This window comes from Prunus mume, linkage group LG1 (genome assembly GCF_029339155.1).
Source record: "Prunus mume cultivar Tortuosa linkage group LG1, ASM2933915v1, whole genome shotgun sequence".
Taxonomy (NCBI): Eukaryota; Viridiplantae; Streptophyta; class Magnoliopsida; order Rosales; family Rosaceae; genus Prunus; species Prunus mume.
The window spans coordinates 13,692,511-13,708,004 of NC_142698.1; the positions used below are offsets into that span (position 1 = coordinate 13,692,511).

At 37.7% G+C, this 15,494-nt stretch overlaps 4 protein-coding genes across 5 annotated transcripts; 2 read left to right on the plus strand and 2 right to left on the minus strand.

Annotated features, from left to right (window-relative positions):
* Positions 1–2,362: 2,362 nt before the first annotated feature.
* Positions 2,363–3,292, plus strand: LOC148921057 (cyclin-dependent kinase inhibitor). The gene has a single exon (XM_089055890.1). The coding sequence runs from the start codon at positions 2,447–2,449 to the stop codon at positions 2,633–2,635; it is 189 nt and encodes a 62-aa protein (XP_088912016.1). The 5' UTR covers positions 2,363–2,446; the 3' UTR covers positions 2,636–3,292.
* A 758-nt stretch (positions 3,293–4,050) lies between these two features.
* Positions 4,051–6,681, plus strand: LOC103339239 (laccase-17-like). Its single transcript, XM_008242514.2, has 6 exons — positions 4,051–4,211; positions 4,313–4,464; positions 4,560–4,804; positions 4,912–5,040; positions 5,147–6,130; positions 6,306–6,681. The coding sequence occupies exons 1-6, from the start codon at positions 4,092–4,094 to the stop codon at positions 6,434–6,436; spliced, it is 1,761 nt and encodes a 586-aa protein (XP_008240736.2). The 5' UTR covers positions 4,051–4,091; the 3' UTR covers positions 6,437–6,681.
* Positions 6,682–7,456: 775 nt separating this feature from the next.
* LOC103339227 (protein FAR-RED ELONGATED HYPOCOTYL 1) lies at positions 7,457–9,258 on the minus strand. Its single transcript, XM_008242505.2, has 3 exons — positions 9,099–9,258; positions 7,809–8,389; positions 7,457–7,681 (listed from the first exon to the last, which is right to left on the minus strand). The coding sequence occupies exons 1-3, from the start codon at positions 9,134–9,136 to the stop codon at positions 7,605–7,607; spliced, it is 696 nt and encodes a 231-aa protein (XP_008240727.1). The 5' UTR covers positions 9,137–9,258; the 3' UTR covers positions 7,457–7,604.
* Positions 9,259–10,678: 1,420 nt separating this feature from the next.
* LOC103339221 (DHHC-type zinc finger family protein) lies at positions 10,679–15,159 on the minus strand. Of its 2 annotated transcripts, XM_008242501.3 has the most exons (7): positions 14,736–15,156; positions 12,476–12,568; positions 12,295–12,396; positions 11,938–12,015; positions 11,758–11,856; positions 11,550–11,645; positions 10,679–11,325 (listed from the first exon to the last, which is right to left on the minus strand). In XM_008242501.3, exons 1-7 carry the CDS (start codon positions 15,006–15,008, stop codon positions 11,212–11,214), a joined length of 855 nt encoding a protein of 284 aa, XP_008240723.2. In that variant the 5' UTR covers positions 15,009–15,156; the 3' UTR covers positions 10,679–11,211. The 2 variants fall into 2 exon arrangements, with proteins under 2 accessions (XP_008240723.2, XP_088900034.1); XM_089043908.1 differs by having other exon boundaries at positions 11,758–12,015; positions 14,736–15,159.
* Positions 15,160–15,494: the final 335 nt, after the last annotated feature.

A 15,494-nucleotide genomic window follows, 5' to 3' on the forward strand; every position in this document is an offset into this window, starting at 1 on the left:
GGCTTGATCCGAGAAGTGACGGTGCAACTAATCTCTATGGGGTGAAAACAAGAAAGAGATGGAGGGGTGGGTCCTAAGGAAACTGGGTCTGTCTGCTTCAGGGCACATGTCTAGTCGATCGTCCTTCGAAATGCAAGGGCGCGCGGCAGATGCATCTTCCCCTAGTAGTCAAAAACAGCTCTTCTACCTTGGAAAAACACCACCCTTGTTTTTGTATCTATGTGATCTACAGGTACGCTCCTCTCACTTGTGAGATTGCGCGATGTGTAACCGTTGGTACATTTGACCTTCACAATGCATAAGGTTGATGAGATAACGAGTTTGAGTTTTGTTTGGATACATTTAGTGTCATTTTGTCTTCTCCTTTGATGATGTTGGGTCTATGCTTTTGTGAGGATACGATTCGGAAAATTTGTGAGAATATCATTCGAGGCCTTCTTGAGCAATGCTTGAGCTCTCTTGAAACACCTTCAGTAATGCTCGAACCACCTTAAGACCTCTTGAGCAGTGCTCGAATCTCCCTTCAGTTAATGAAATTCTAAAAATTGAAAAAATGGGTTAAAAGCTTTTTAGGTCATCTCTAATCATAGGCCATAAGTCATATATAGCCCTCAAAATATGCAAAACCCATCTCCAATCATGGACTAAAAAAAAATTTAGCCAAAATTTGGGGCCAAATTTAGCCTTTAGCCTTCCAGGGCACATGTAGCCCATGCCAAATTTTCTCTTGATACACCTTCAATAATGCTCGTACCCCCTCAAGACCTCTCGAGCAGTGCTCGAACCTCCCTTTAGTTAATAAAATTCTAAAAATAAAAATAAATGGGTTAAAAAAAATTAGGTCATAGGCCATATGTAGCCCTCAAAATATGCAAAACTCATCTCCAGTCATGGACTAAACGAAAATTTGGCTAAATTTTGAGGGCCATATTTAGCCCTTTAGGGTTCGTTTGTTACACATGACTGTCTTGGCATGGACTATGCTTAAGAACTGTCTTGGCTTGGTCTAAGTTGTATAACACTTATCTTACGTTTAGTGTATGATTGTATTAGAACTATATTTTTTTTTCTTTCAAAAATATCTATACATATATATTATATATGTGTATATATGTATGTATATTATAATATGTATGGGTATGTTATAATAACAATAATATACATGTATATACGTGTATATATGTATATTATAATATATATACATATACATATATATTATACCCATGTATGTATTATAATATACATATACACACGTATATACTCATATACAGTATATATTACATATATACATATATGTTATTATTATAATATAAAAAATTATAAACAATTGGTTCTGACTGTTGGGATGTCATAACCTTTTGAAATGCAACATTTTTTTTTTCAAAATTGTCATTGTTTAAATAGTAGTAGAATGTATGAGTGTTGTACAATAGTTTTTTATTTTCAAAATAATAAAATATGGAGGATCCTAAAATATAGCCCTACATGGCTGGAGATGAAATTTTTTAGCTCTACACTATTTTTTAAAAAATTAATATTTTCAAAGGCTAAAATTATAGTCTTGAACTACATATAGCCCTATGATGGAAGATGACCTAAAATGTCCAAAATTTGGCAATTTTTTTTAAAATTTCTCAATGATGACGTTGTTACGAGGACTACGACGGTGCGAACTTGAGATTTGTTTTCCTAACAAAATGGAGAAATATATAGTATAGTTGAAAAAAAGTAAAAGAAAAAACTATCAATCTTGATAACATGATGCATAGTTCTAATCCGAATGCTCATGTGGTGCTTATGGGGGAGGAAAGGATGACCAATTCAACATGTAATTTCAACAGAGAGCATTATGGCTCAGTTCAGGTGTAGGGTTTTGGGCCTTCCAAAGTATAACCAATTTTATCCTCTCATTGGGCCTTTTAGTCATATGAAGGTATCAGTTAACCAACTCCAAGCCTCCACGCCCATCTTCTTATCATTTAATTTATTTTAATCAAAAGGTGGGCCCAGAGACTGAAAGAAAGCGACACGTTTTAAGCGTGACATGGCCCATCCGCCGTTTATGCCACGGCCTTCCCTTAAAATTCCATCTGGACCGCACACACACTTCAAAAAATGGCCCAACATTCAAACGTGTTTAATTTCCCGCGCAAAGCACCGACTCAAAGTTGGCGCCGACAATAAAAAAATTTACAAAAATACAAACGCCACTGGATGACACCATGTAGAAAGACACGTGGATATAAACCTCCATTAAGAATCTGACACGTCTTCCAGCTCCCACTCATCGCTTAGCTGTCTCACACCCCAACCTCACGATCGCATATTCCCAATTTTCGTTTTCAAATTCGAAAAACGTTTATATAAAGCGCGCGCTCCTCTGCTACTGTGAGAGTTTTGTGACCGACCGAGTGACGGAGCTGTTGTGTTGATCGGACGGCTGAGAATGGACGAGGATTGTGCGACGCCGAAGCGGCGGGAGTGCCAGATACCGGAGATGCTTCTGTGTCCGCCGCCTCCGAAGAAGAAGGCGGTTGGGGAAACGCAGCGGGACCCGCCGAAGAATGGTTACTTCCAGCCCCCTGATCTCGATGCTCTGTTTGCTCTGCCTCCTCGAACTCAAGCCTGTGCCTGAAAAGTTCAAAACTTTTTTTTTTTTTTTTCTACACGGAGATTTTATTTGTTGGTTTTTCTTTGTGCATATTATTATTATTTCTTTGTAATTTGGTTTTAATTTTCTTCCATTTTCGTATATTAATTGGGTGATGATATCGGAGTGGGTGTGGAGGGAGAACGGCAGGCCTCAAGTGGGTCATCATGAGTGATGAAGATGAAGCAAAATCCAGCTCAATTTGACTTGTGTGGGACTAGGCTGGAATTTATACCGCGTAACCAACCGAACCAAACCGAATTGGAAACTATGTGACAGTCAACAATGTTGGGAGAATTAATAATGGTCGTACTGTTATGGGCAATGAGTTTGATGCACTTCCTTCCCAAGCAATTGCTGCATTTGATCTTGTTTGGAATTTGACCAAACAGATTGTTACAAAATCATCAATCAAAGAAGCTTGTGCTGGGTGTTGACCGCATGCAAATTCCAATTTCAAGAAAGCACAAATATGAAAATAGATTTTTGTTATTTTCACACGTGATGTAGATAAGATGGGCCATCGCTTTCATCGAACGACTTCTGAAATTAGGACATGTAGCTGGAATATAAAATTAATTAACGGATGTTATTCAGAAGAAATGTATGTGGATGTGGATGATTTGGAGTGAATTTTGTGGACGTGGACCTGTTTATTTTTTATTATTATTCCTTAGTTCCCAAGGCAGAACAGTTGGGGAGGTACAAATGAAGATTGCAAATAAAGGGAAATAGAAACTGCCTTGATAAGCTTCAGCCTTGAGCTTCAGCATGCGTAAACGAGGAATACTTACTTGATTTTCTACAACCACCCAGTGTCCCATTTTTACTTATGTGAGTGTTAATATGAATCGTTGATGATATTATGTAGGTTCGGGTTTAAACGTCTGACAACATAACATGTCAGATTATTAGAAACTGTTTTCGAGCATGAGTTGAAAATAATCTAAGGCAAAAGAGCATAGTTTTTGTTGGATTGTTTGGATTTGAGAACCAAAGGATAAAAGAAAGATGCCCGCTTCCTAATGTGACATCTAGAACACTAATTGCCAGCACCATTTCTACGCTAAAGCTAGTACAACATGAATTAATTGACTGTTTAACTACATAATCAGGACAATTTTATCTTTAACTTGGATTTTTGCTATTAAATTTCCCCCATTGAGCAAAAGGTCATTGTGGTAATCAAAATTAGTGTAGATGGAATAGGTAAGTATTACTTAATCAGCACTCTAAAATTCAGCTCGACCAACATCAAAGCGGAGCACACAAGTAGATTCCATCTCAATGGTAATTTCAGTGAATAGCTTCATGAAAGCTCCCGCTTCTAACTTAAAACAATTATATAATTTTCTTGCCAACTTTTTCCTACTCCCTATATTAACGTCAAGCCACCTTGACTCTCTACACATTATCACACCAGAAAGAGAGAGAAAGAGCAATGGGTTCTCCTCAGTTTCCTTGTTTCACTTCAATGGCAGCCTTGCTGTTTAGTTTTTTCATTGCAGCGTCGTGGATGCCGGAGTTTGCTGCAGGCAAAACAAGGCACTACACTTTCAATGTACATTCTTTCCCATCACCTTGAGCCTCAACAATTTGACTTTGCTATACATGAATTATAATTTTTTATAAGTTTCTCAAATTTGTAACCTTGCTGTATAGATTAAGTACCACAATGTGACAAGATTGTGCAACACAAGGAGCATTCTAAGTGTGAATGGAAAGTTCCCAGGGCCCAGATTGGTGGCAAGGGAAGGTGACCAAGTTCTCATCAAAGTGGTCAACCATGTTTCCAACAATATCACAATTCACTGGTATATATGAATATATTTACATAATTAGCAAATGTGCATAGTTAAAAAGAAAAATTGCTAATTCAAATTTGTGTTTGTTTTGTGGGAGAGAGCAGGCATGGGATTAGGCAACTTCAAACTGGATGGGCAGATGGTCCAGCTTACATTACACAATGTCCTATACAGACAGGTCAGGCATACACATACAACTTCACCATCACAGGCCAGAGAGGAACTCTGTTATGGCATGCTCACATCTCATGGCTGAGATCTACCCTTCACGGACCGATCATCATTCTCCCGAAGCGCAATGAGTCTTACCCTTTTGTGAAACCCTACAAGGAGGTCCCCATTATTCTTGGTAATCATGTAGCAGCTGGCTAGAGTTTAGGCATTGGACCATTTGAAAATTTTGACAATAATGTAGTGGAAATTGTTTTAACTCTTTACATGGATTTGGGTGTACAGGAGAGTGGTTTAATGTGGACCCTGAGGCTGTGATTAGCCAGGCACTTCAGACAGGAGCGGGGCCTAATGTTTCAGATGCATACACCATTAATGGTCTTCCAGGCCCTTTGTACAACTGTTCGTCTCGAGGTAAAAAATGTATTAGACATATTGTTATGTTGATCGTGATTAATAATCTAACAACATAACATGAAAAAAGAAGACAGGTTTTTATTTGAGCGGGTGGTGTTTGCAGATGTATTCAAGCTAAAGGTGGAACCAGGGAAGACATACCTCCTCAGATTAATCAATGCTGCACTCAACGATGAGCTATTCTTCAGCATAGCCAACCACTCTCTAACAGTGGTTGAAGCTGATGCTGTCTACACCAAACCTTTTGAAACCGACATACTTCTCATCGCCCCAGGCCAAACCACAAACATCCTCCTCAAAACCAAGCCCACTTCTCCCAATGCCACCTTCCTCATCGTCGCACGGCCTTACTTCACCGGTGGAGGCACCCTAGACAACACCACCACCGCTGGAATCCTCGAATACAAGCACCCAAACACCACTCATCACACTTCCATCAAAGCCCTTCCCCTCTTCAGACCAAGTCTTCCACCCATCAATGCCACCAAGTTTGTCAACGTCACCCAATTTGTCGATAACTTAGCCAAAAAATTCCGTAGCTTGGCCACTAAGCAATTCCCAGCCAACGTCCCGCAAACTGTGGACAGAAGATTTTTCTTCACTTTAGGACTTGGAACATCCCCATGTCCCCAAAACTCAACATGCCAAGGACCCAATGGCCTGAAATTTGCAGCCTCCATCAACAATTTCTCTTTTGCTCTGCCATCAACAGCAATGCTTCAAGCACATTTTTCTGGACAGTCCAGTGGAGTTTACACCACAGATTTTCCCACCAAGCCACTTGTGGCATTTAATTATACAGGAACACCACCAAATATCACTAATGTGAGCAATGCCACAAGGGCTGTGGTGTTGCCTTTCAACACAAGTGTGGAGCTGGTGCTTCAGGGCACTAGCATTCTGGGTGCTGAGAGTCACCCTCTCCATCTACATGGGTATAATTTCTTTATTGTTGGACGTGGGTTTGGTAACTATGATCCAACTAAGGACCCTGCTAATTTTAATCTGGTGGATCCTGCTGAGAGGAACACTGCTGGTGTTCCAGCTGGCGGTTGGATTGCGATTCGTTTCTTCGCAGACAATCCAGGTATAACATGATCGACAGTTTAACAACATAACATAGCAAACTGTGCGAGATGAATTATATTAAAATAGTAACAAAATGAGTGAACTATTAATCAAAACTGCTAAACATTTTGTTTAATAAACAAAAAAAAATTGACATTATCATTAACGATTTGCTTTTGTTGATATGCTTTCAGGGGTGTGGTTTATGCACTGTCACTTGGACGTTCACACAAGCTGGGGGCTAAGGATGGCGTGGATCGTTCAGGATGGGCCGCAACCGAATCAGAAGTTACCACCACCGCCGTCCGATCTTCCGAAGTGTTGAGTTTGACTGACCATGTGTCCGGATTTCCCTCTTCTTCTTTTTCCCTCATGTTGAGTGATCTTGTATTGAATTTTCCTCTTTTAATGCCTTTAACTTATAACTACGTATGATGATTAATGATCATATTCTTTTCCTACATCCATGATCGAGTCATCAAAATAATATCCGCGGATTTTCTCTTTCTCTGTTAATATATCTCATGGTGTAATATTCAATATTTAATGACATTTTTTTTCTTGTTTGTATTTTTTTGATAAAGGATGGGTTCTGTTCTGCTGAGTGTCGTTCCATGCTAACTTTAATTTTTGACTCATAATGCTGGATAGACTCCAAACCCGACCTAATGGAAACAATCGAACCCACAATTTAATTTAATATTTTTATTATTTAATTCTGCATATTTCTGATAAAAATAGGGAATTGGGTTTAGCTTGTGTTTGTTTTGTTCTTGTCGAAGGTGCCGTGGTACTCTTTTTTCTGAAACGAATTTTTTCTTCTTTGAGGTTGTTTTATGGCAAGGTTTAATTCTTCTTTGAGGTTGTTTTATGGTAAGGTTTTAATAAGGTCACTCTATTCTCTATTGTACTTATGTTTTTTTAATTGCACTCAATGGTTGTTACTTTATTTTAAAGGTTAATGAAGTTCTACTTTTGATTGAAAACAAAGTCTGCATAATTTTGCAGAAACGTACGAGTTGACTGGCATAGGCATGGTTGATAAATAAATAAAAAATTGGCTAGGTATGGAATTTGGCAGGCTCATGATGGAAGAATTTGAATAACAAAATTGTTTAAAGAAGGTCCTGTCGAATTTATTTAATTTATAGGTCATTTAGTACAAGTATAGAAACCATAGGCCTATCACATTGCTTGCTAGTAAGTAGTAACATCAGCCACCACAAAATGGTTTGCTCCCAAATATGCCAAACTTGTAATCTTTCTTCTCAGAAGCATCAATTTGCTCCCACACCAAAAGAAGAAGACAAATATGATGTGAATTTAAGATGCAAGGAAGCTAAAATGAGAAAAGGGGAGGCTTTGCATAACCCATTTCAGATTAAACATAATATATAACAAAATGCTGGTCAAAATATGAACTGGTTACATGATTCGCATACAAAAGATAAAGAAAAACTATACATTTGCTGCTCACATCCAAGCAATGAGTTCTACAGCATTAGCGTGGAAAAATACTGCTCGAATTCTTGATCAATGGTTGGCTTCCTGTTGCTAGCTGATTGAACGTCTGCATACACAACAATGAAAATGTTATGCCACTCAGTAAATGATAAAACAAGGATACCACATGTAAAGATACATTGCAATAATCATTTTATTCTCAACTCGTCAAATAGAAACTTTGAATAGGTCACCTGAATTATCTTGATTCACACTCCATCTTCCAGATGAAAGTATGTATTTATTTGTGTTCGAACCAATGGGGTATATAACATCTTCAATTTCCTTGTCTTTACACTGATCAATGCAGTCCTCTCCATATTCTGAGAAAATGTAATCCACCTGGTTTCCAAATTCTTGGAGGTGCTCGTCATAATTCTCAAATGCTTGTATTTCGCCATCAGGATATGCAGGTTGATGCACTTCATTCGCATATGAAGTGGAAGGCCTGTCATTTAGGCATGCCCTTGCATACACCGGTTCTAGTTTAGCTTCAACATAAACCGATGTTGCAGAATCAGAATCTCCAGCAAAACTGTTGCTACCTTTTCCTGATTCAGATTCAGACCCACCATCCAGGATCACTCCCTCTACTTTTCCCTTCGTTGCACATGTCTGCATGTTCTTTACTTCAGGATTTTCATCAAACATGGAGACAGGTTCATCAGAAGGAAAAATTCGTTCCCAGCATTTATGCTTTGGTATTGGCAAGCCCAATTGCTCGGCCTGGAATTTTCTTTTCTTGATCCTCTTCAGAACACTCATGACATGTGAGCTGTTTAAGAGAGTAATAGCAGAACAAGGATGAGAAAAACCTGCAATTACCAATGACTTAGGCAAACAAGAACTGTAAAAAATTTCAGGTTTCCTAGCTTTTTAACCCAAAAAAACCCCCAAGATAGCTACAGTCACAGAACCGAAAGGCATAAAAGCAATCAGAAGTAAACTCAATTCATTTCCCTTTCAGAAGAAATCAGGGCATGAAATATGCACCAAGCTTCAAACTGTATGGTCATCCAATCCAAACACCACCCAGCAAGCAAGCAATCAAGTAAAATTATACTGTCTGATGACAATTTCCACACTAGCAATGAGTAAAGACCGCTTATGATTTTTAAAAAAAAAATCAAATTTTTGTTTGGATCAGTGACCAAGTGAGGCCAAGGATGGGACAGTAGGAGATCCAATTTCTCTCTATCTCAAAATTGCCCCTTTTAAAATCCAAATAACTAACTACTTACATTTGGGGAAAAAAAACATTTTGCATTAAATTCTATCCTAGATGATAATAACAACTCCAAATTTAGCTACTTTGCAGCTGAAACTCAACAAAACAACTCATTTAAACGCTATGGGATCAAATTCAGCTACTTCATCAAATCAGATAACAGTAACAATTAACAGTTAACAAACAAAGAAATGATCTTTAAAATGAGTAAAAAGGCATTAAATTCAGCAGAAAATAGAAACCCGGAAATCAAAACCTGTCGATTTGAGATGGGTTTTCCTCGTAGGTCTCCATCTGGAACCAGAGAGACGAACTCGGTGAGTTCCAGAGAGAACTGAAAAATAATACAAAATGTTTGCTCAGTTGGTAGTGTATACGAACAAATCACGGAAGAAATATAGATATCCTCCTCCCTCTCTTTCTCTCTCATCTCTCCTTAGTTTTTAAGTGGAAACTTTATCTACGCTTCCAAAATGGCGCGTGCATTGCACGATAAATTTTTTACCTCAAATCTATTATGCTCCACCCTTTGGTTTTGGCGCGTTTTAACATTTGCATGGATGTCTCGCGTGGGTAATGCTTGAGTCGGATGGAGCCATTTTGACTCCACGTGGTTTGGCGCGAATTCCCTTGCTTTCCAAAGCCCCACTTCCACTTTTACCAGCACCCCCATCATTTATGCACATTATCACATTACTAATCCATAATTGGATTAGAGGAAATTGAATTAAAGATGAATTGAATTGAGGGAAAGTTGAATTAAGGAGAATTAGATTTCGAATTTTTATTGAAGTTGTTTACTAAATTATATGGATTGAGAGGAATTAGATTCCAAATTCTTATTAAAGTTGTTTACTAAATCATATAAAATTGGGGTAGGAGTAGTTATAATTACTAAAATATCCTTGTTGTTAGGTTAAAATAAATGGTAAATTTGAAATTTTGAAAATTGTGTGAGGATATAATAGGTACAAAAGATGAATTCCTAATGAGTTAGTTCTCCAGAAATTAGTGCATGTTTGACATTGCTTATTTGGGGTGATAAGTGATTTTTAAAAAATATTTAGGAAGCCCAACCTGTTTAGTTAACTATGAGAAAATCACTTATTGTTAAAAATTGTTGTGAGAGAAAGCTAAAAGGGAAAACAACTAATGAGGTGCTTTCATTTTCTGATTATGCGGGAATCAGTACCAACAACACTTTTAATAAAAAGTTTACCAAACGTCAAACTGCTTTATCTTACAGTAAATTTGACAACGATTATTTTCATAGCACAACAATGCCAAACTGGCCCTTAGAATACCAACTCCCACCCAAGAATTAAATTCTTCCAAAATCAGAAATTCAATTCCTAATTTTGTATGGATCCCACTTACTTTTCAATTCTTTAATGTGAAGTAAACGTAAGAATCCTCCATAGATGGAATTCAATTCCTAATGAGAATTCCAATTCATGATTAGTAAATATAGCATAAACTCCTCTAGTGTATTTGGATGATAGGTTGACTCAAAAGGTGTTTAAGGACTGCTAGAAGAATACAAATTTTTTGAAAAGATCTAAATTACTCTATTGTACGAGGAATACAACTTTTTTGGAAAAAATCTAAATTACTCTATTGTACGAGGAGGAGGATCGAAGTCTGGTGCAAAAAACAGGCACAGACTAACCAACCTACGTAATATGGGTAAGATTTTGGTAAAATAAAGGAGACAGGGTTTATGGACAAAAAATATGAAGGAAGAAGAACGGTGTGTTGATAGACTTTGGGTGGGAAGAGTATTTATTCAGAAATAATTGGGGTGGGAAAATATGACATGGGTAAAAATAACAGCACTTTTCAGCAAAAACAAAAAGTAAAGCACCATTTCTCTTATTATTTTCACGTTACAAAAGGATTACAACTCTTCCAAGTTACACAGGCACCCCGCGCTGTCCTCTACAAAAGGTGCCTTGGTTGGTAAGCTGGGATGCTGATTCCCTCTCTGTACAAAACCTATCAGCTGAGACCATGCTGTAAGTAAAATTGTAAACTATAGTTCAAAGTAACTACCCAAAGACAAGGAAAAAAAGTACCCACATATGCTGCATCTAGCTACTCAAACACTGATTAGTTTTGGCTATTGACAAGGACCCTATACTCAACTGCTTCCCCAAAATCGTGTAACAGAAGCGAACAGTTTCAGGAACTCCTAGACCATAATTCCATTAGTAGGAGACAAAGGAAAGGCCTTTTTCTTCTTTTGGAGTGACTCCTAGGACAATGGAAAAGGACTGCTGGACATCACCACAAGATCGGACCATCCAACCCGTCACATTGGTAAGTCTTGTTCTCACCAATGCAAACCAAGATGATGAATCGAGAAAGCTTCATTCTGACATTGATGCAGCAGAAGCATAATCATAGGCTGTACGGAAGCGGAGTCCAGATCCAATATGTCCCGATGCGGGGAGTGCCCAACTGCAGGGATTTGGACCAAGTACCTACAGCAGTCAAACATTGCTTGAATGTAATGGATGTGTAAAATAGAGTAGAAAAATAACAAATAATACCGTAACATATACATTCCAACCAAAGAGAAACAAGAAATATATAAATGAATGTAAACTAGTTTGGACTGGAAGGTAACCCTCTCTAAGTGCCCCAAAGCCTTTAAGAGGGTACATATATTTTTCACGAACGAAAGGAGAACAGAAAGGAAAAATACCATTGTCAAATTTTCATAGGCACCAAGATCGTATGGATGGGAATAGATTTGCCCTCCTTTCTCTGCAAGCCACATAGCTCTCACTCCTTCATGGTACTGCCAGAAAGAAGGAAAAAGAAATGACTATGAAATAGCAGTCCAGATATCAAAATCAGGTTTGCCACCAAAGAGCAGAACAATGATATACAATTTGTTAATTCCTAATAACCTCAATTGTGGTCTTGTTTTGCAAAATGAGGTAGATATGCCAACCTAAAAGAACACTCAGTGCCACACACAATGGAACTAGCAACAGCCCAGAAATGACCTGAAAATGAAAAAAAGAAGAAAGGTTAAGCATACTGTCTAGCATGCAAGGCTCAAATACAAACCCAGCACATATGCTTACATATGCAGTTCTAAAAGAGTCTCCAGTTTGTTCCTCATCTTTTTCAGGATCATAAGTTAGGCTACCAATGAGTAAGACCTGAAAATTTTAAGTGTCAATCCAGAATTGAAAATAATGAAACAAATAAAACAAAGGAAAGAAAATTATGTCTTAAACATTCACCATCTTTTCACTCAAATGGATTGCCTTCTAGCGCTCCAAAAATAACATATGGTACTCAAAAGGAAAATGGCATAGTTCCCCATGTAATAATGGAAAAGAACATCCACGCCAGTCAATGCATGCAATTACAGCATAGTCAGAAAGACAAAAAAGAAAAGTCAAAGTCCAATAGGATTTAATAAAATAATAACTTACCAGGGAATAGAAGCATGCCATTACAGCATACACAACGAAGATGAAGAAGACCTTATAGTTTGCATGGCCGACGCAATTATTAATCCATATGCAATGATGGTCCTTTACAACCAAGAGGCAGCACTTTAACACATTATCCAGGACATACAAGGCATCAAAGGTTAACATAGATAAAACATACCATTCGCAAAACACATCTTTTGCACACACGACAATGATGTGCTCGAGCTGGCTTATAATGAGAACACTTTTGGCAATATCTTAAATCCCCTCCCTGCAAAACCATTCCACCCAACAGTCATCTAGGACGCAGAGACTCACAGTTTTCTACAATCTATCTTGCTGCAAATAAAGATTATATATTCCTAAGAATTGTTCCAAACTACATTGTTTTTTTAAATAAAACAACAAAAGTAATAATAACGTTGAAGCAAAGGCTCACACTTCTCCATAATCTGCTGCAAGTAAATATTACATGTTCCTAGGAATTATTCCAATCTCCAGTAATTTTTTTATTTTTTTATTTAAATAATAACACTAATTATGATGGATAAACACCTCACATGAAACCTTTATTGAAAGAAATAAAAAGAAGGTGATACGACCTACAAACATTATCAGTCTCTTTCCACATGCTACAGAACATAATTTAAAAATCTAAAAGAACGGATACAAGAACAGTAAATTCTTAATACAAGATAAGGCGGTATTATCTTTTTCAAAACAAAAGTATTAACCCAGGGGGTCTATCTCCAGCTCAAACCATCCCATCCGTTCCCACAAGAGCTCAAGTACATGTGGCAACATAACAGAAATCTAGCTTGAGAACAGTATACTATCAAGAACAAAATGACATTTCAGTTCTGATGTTTTCGTTCACTCAACTGGGGGATCACACAAACCTCCAGATGTCCACTAATGCTATTGCCACCAAAAGAAAAGTTGGCATTTTACGTAACAAATGACTAGATGCAACAAATTCTGAATGACAAAATGTGAGGCTAAAAATTAGAAGTGAACGTTGGAGGATAGAGTTAGCTAGTTTTCCAAATATATATTTTCCATTAATGTACCCTGTGAATATCAGCGCTGGAGCATACTGGCAGACATATGAGCAAAGAAAAGTTGGCATTTTATGCAAAAACTGATTGATTAGGTGGTGCAGCTAAGTCTGAATGACAAAATCTGAGAGGTTTAAAAATAGAAGTGAATATTTGAAGATAAAGTCCCAAAATAGATTTGCCATTGATTTCTGTGCATATGTACAAAGATTATACCCCGTGACATCAGCATTCGAGCATATCGACAGACACGTGAGTTGGCCCCATTCAATTTAGGTGAGAACATTGTTCAGTTGTTAGGGAAACTGGAACATGGATAAGCCAAGAGGAATGACAGGGGGGTTCAAGGGTAAGCCAACCATATTGAATTGGTTTTGGTTCCTGTTTAACATTTCAAGACTTGTATAGGAGATTAAAGATCCCGACAAACAACGGTAATCATGTTTCTGAACTTTCCTTTTGAAAATAGAAGCCAACGTAAGACAATGCCATCCAAAGACCGCAAAAATAACAAGTATTGGAATTTGGAACCACATGTCCATCATGGCTTAGCAATTATTAAAAACAAAGCTTTCACAGATATATAGAAAGGAAATATAGTTAATGACACTTAATTATATTTGTAATGAACATTGAAAACCATGAGATGGATGTACTGAAATCTTGACACTATCTGACTTCCAAAGGTCTGAAATGCAAAATTCACGCATTCCACCCTAGAGAACAAAGGTTGACTTTTAGAGTGGAGCATACATCCCAAGTTATCTACTTGCTCCTCACCTACAAGTTCCTTGGCAACGTTAGGCAGCTTCATTACAAGTTTAAAAGTCAAATGTTTTTACTGTCTCGGAAAAAATGTTTCACTCATTGTCTATCAAAATTACATCTTTCCTTTTAATTCCATCATAATTGTTGTGATTTTTCAAATATATGTATGTGTGTATATATATATATATACGTAAGCAATGGCTATAAAATTTTACTAGACTAGGATCCAAAGTGACTCAATCACTTATGCGAATTGCCTACTAACACAAACGCAAAAATGTTATTTTGCTGATTCCCCTCGATTCCAAATTAGCTCAGCTAAAGTAATCACCAAAGAACAGCATCCCATAAACTCATATAACATAACTAACAAGTCAATCCAAACTAAAGCCCCTGCTTTTATGCATTCGCTGTAGAAATAAAACAACCCAATTCACCAAAACACATTATAATCCATATTAATTAAAAATTCCAGCCACAATTTTGAAACATATACAGAAAATTGCCGTGACAAAAAATAAAAAACAATCCAATCGTATAGAAATGAAAAAATAAATTAGTTCCCCATAAACACGACACAACGTTAAGAGAGAAACAGCATGAATTTGATACCTTGCGCTTGATCTCGTGGATAGGGTTACCCGAATCTTCGACGTCGGGCATGTACGTGGAGGGGACCCGACCCGGATCCCTGAAGACGGAGATGGTGTAGTTGAAGACGCACATGAGGGCCACGCCGGTGAAAACGGTGGCGTTCAATAAGCCAGGCGACGACATGAGACCGAACCAACGGTCTATGAATATGAAGACTGTGGAGAAGTAAATGTAGGCGATGGCTAAAACGACGACGGTTACGGGTAGAGAGAAGCTGAGGCTACGCGTCATTGTGTCTGGAATGTTCTCTGGGGTTTGAGGGCGTGACGGAGGCACCGGCGTCAAAACGACGGCGTCTCCCGGGAGGGGGGGTGTGTCGTTTTCAGCTGGCAAAATGCGAGTTTTTGGAGGTTGGTGACTCGGTGACGGGTTTGTAAATCTAAGAAGGAGCCGGTTGTTTCTGGTTTACGAAATTACCCTTTTTAATAAACAATATTATAGGTAATTAATGATTTATTTATTATGGTCCTTTTTGGTTTTCTTTTGTTTTTATATTTGGTGAATGAATTAAAGAAACAAATTCCAAGAGGACAACACTAACAAACCCATTACCAATACCAAACCCCAAATTGGGTAGCTAGTCTCAATCACATAGTTACATCCAAGGTTTAGAATTCGGTTACACCATCTCTAGTATCGTTTGTTCAAAAACTCAGAACTACAATCCATCAAACAAAGATATGCCAATTGCACAAATATTTGCAGGAGATGTTTGAC

Bases quoted from the DNA above. Each gene is read 5' to 3' on its own strand.
- LOC103339239 (XM_008242514.2), top strand. From the start codon at position 4,092: ATGGGTTCTCCTCAGTTTCCTTGTTTCACTTCAATGGCAGCCTTGCTG. The intron at 4,465-4,559 runs GTATATATGAAT...GGGAGAGAGCAG, and splicing joins AACAATATCACAATTCACTG to GCATGGGATTAGGCAACTTC. The intron at 4,805-4,911 runs GTAATCATGTAG...TTGGGTGTACAG, and splicing joins GGAGGTCCCCATTATTCTTG to GAGAGTGGTTTAATGTGGAC.
- LOC148921057 (XM_089055890.1), top strand. From the start codon at position 2,447: ATGGACGAGGATTGTGCGACGCCGAAGCGGCGGGAGTGCCAGATACCG.
- LOC103339221 (XM_089043908.1), bottom strand. From the start codon at position 15,008: ATGACGCGTAGCCTCAGCTTCTCTCTACCCGTAACCGTCGTCGTTTTA. The intron at 12,569-14,735 runs GTATCAAATTCA...ATGGTTTTGCAG, and splicing joins TCCACGAGATCAAGCGCAAG to GGAGGGGATTTAAGATATTG. The intron at 12,397-12,475 runs GTATGTTTTATC...TTGGTTGTAAAG, and splicing joins AAAGATGTGTTTTGCGAATG to GACCATCATTGCATATGGAT.
- LOC103339227 (XM_008242505.2), bottom strand. From the start codon at position 9,136: ATGGAGACCTACGAGGAAAACCCATCTCAAATCGACAG. The intron at 8,390-9,098 runs GTTTTGATTTCC...TCTCTTAAACAG, and splicing joins AACCCATCTCAAATCGACAG to CTCACATGTCATGAGTGTTC. The intron at 7,682-7,808 runs GTGACCTATTCA...TTGTGTATGCAG, and splicing joins TGTGAATCAAGATAATTCAG to ACGTTCAATCAGCTAGCAAC.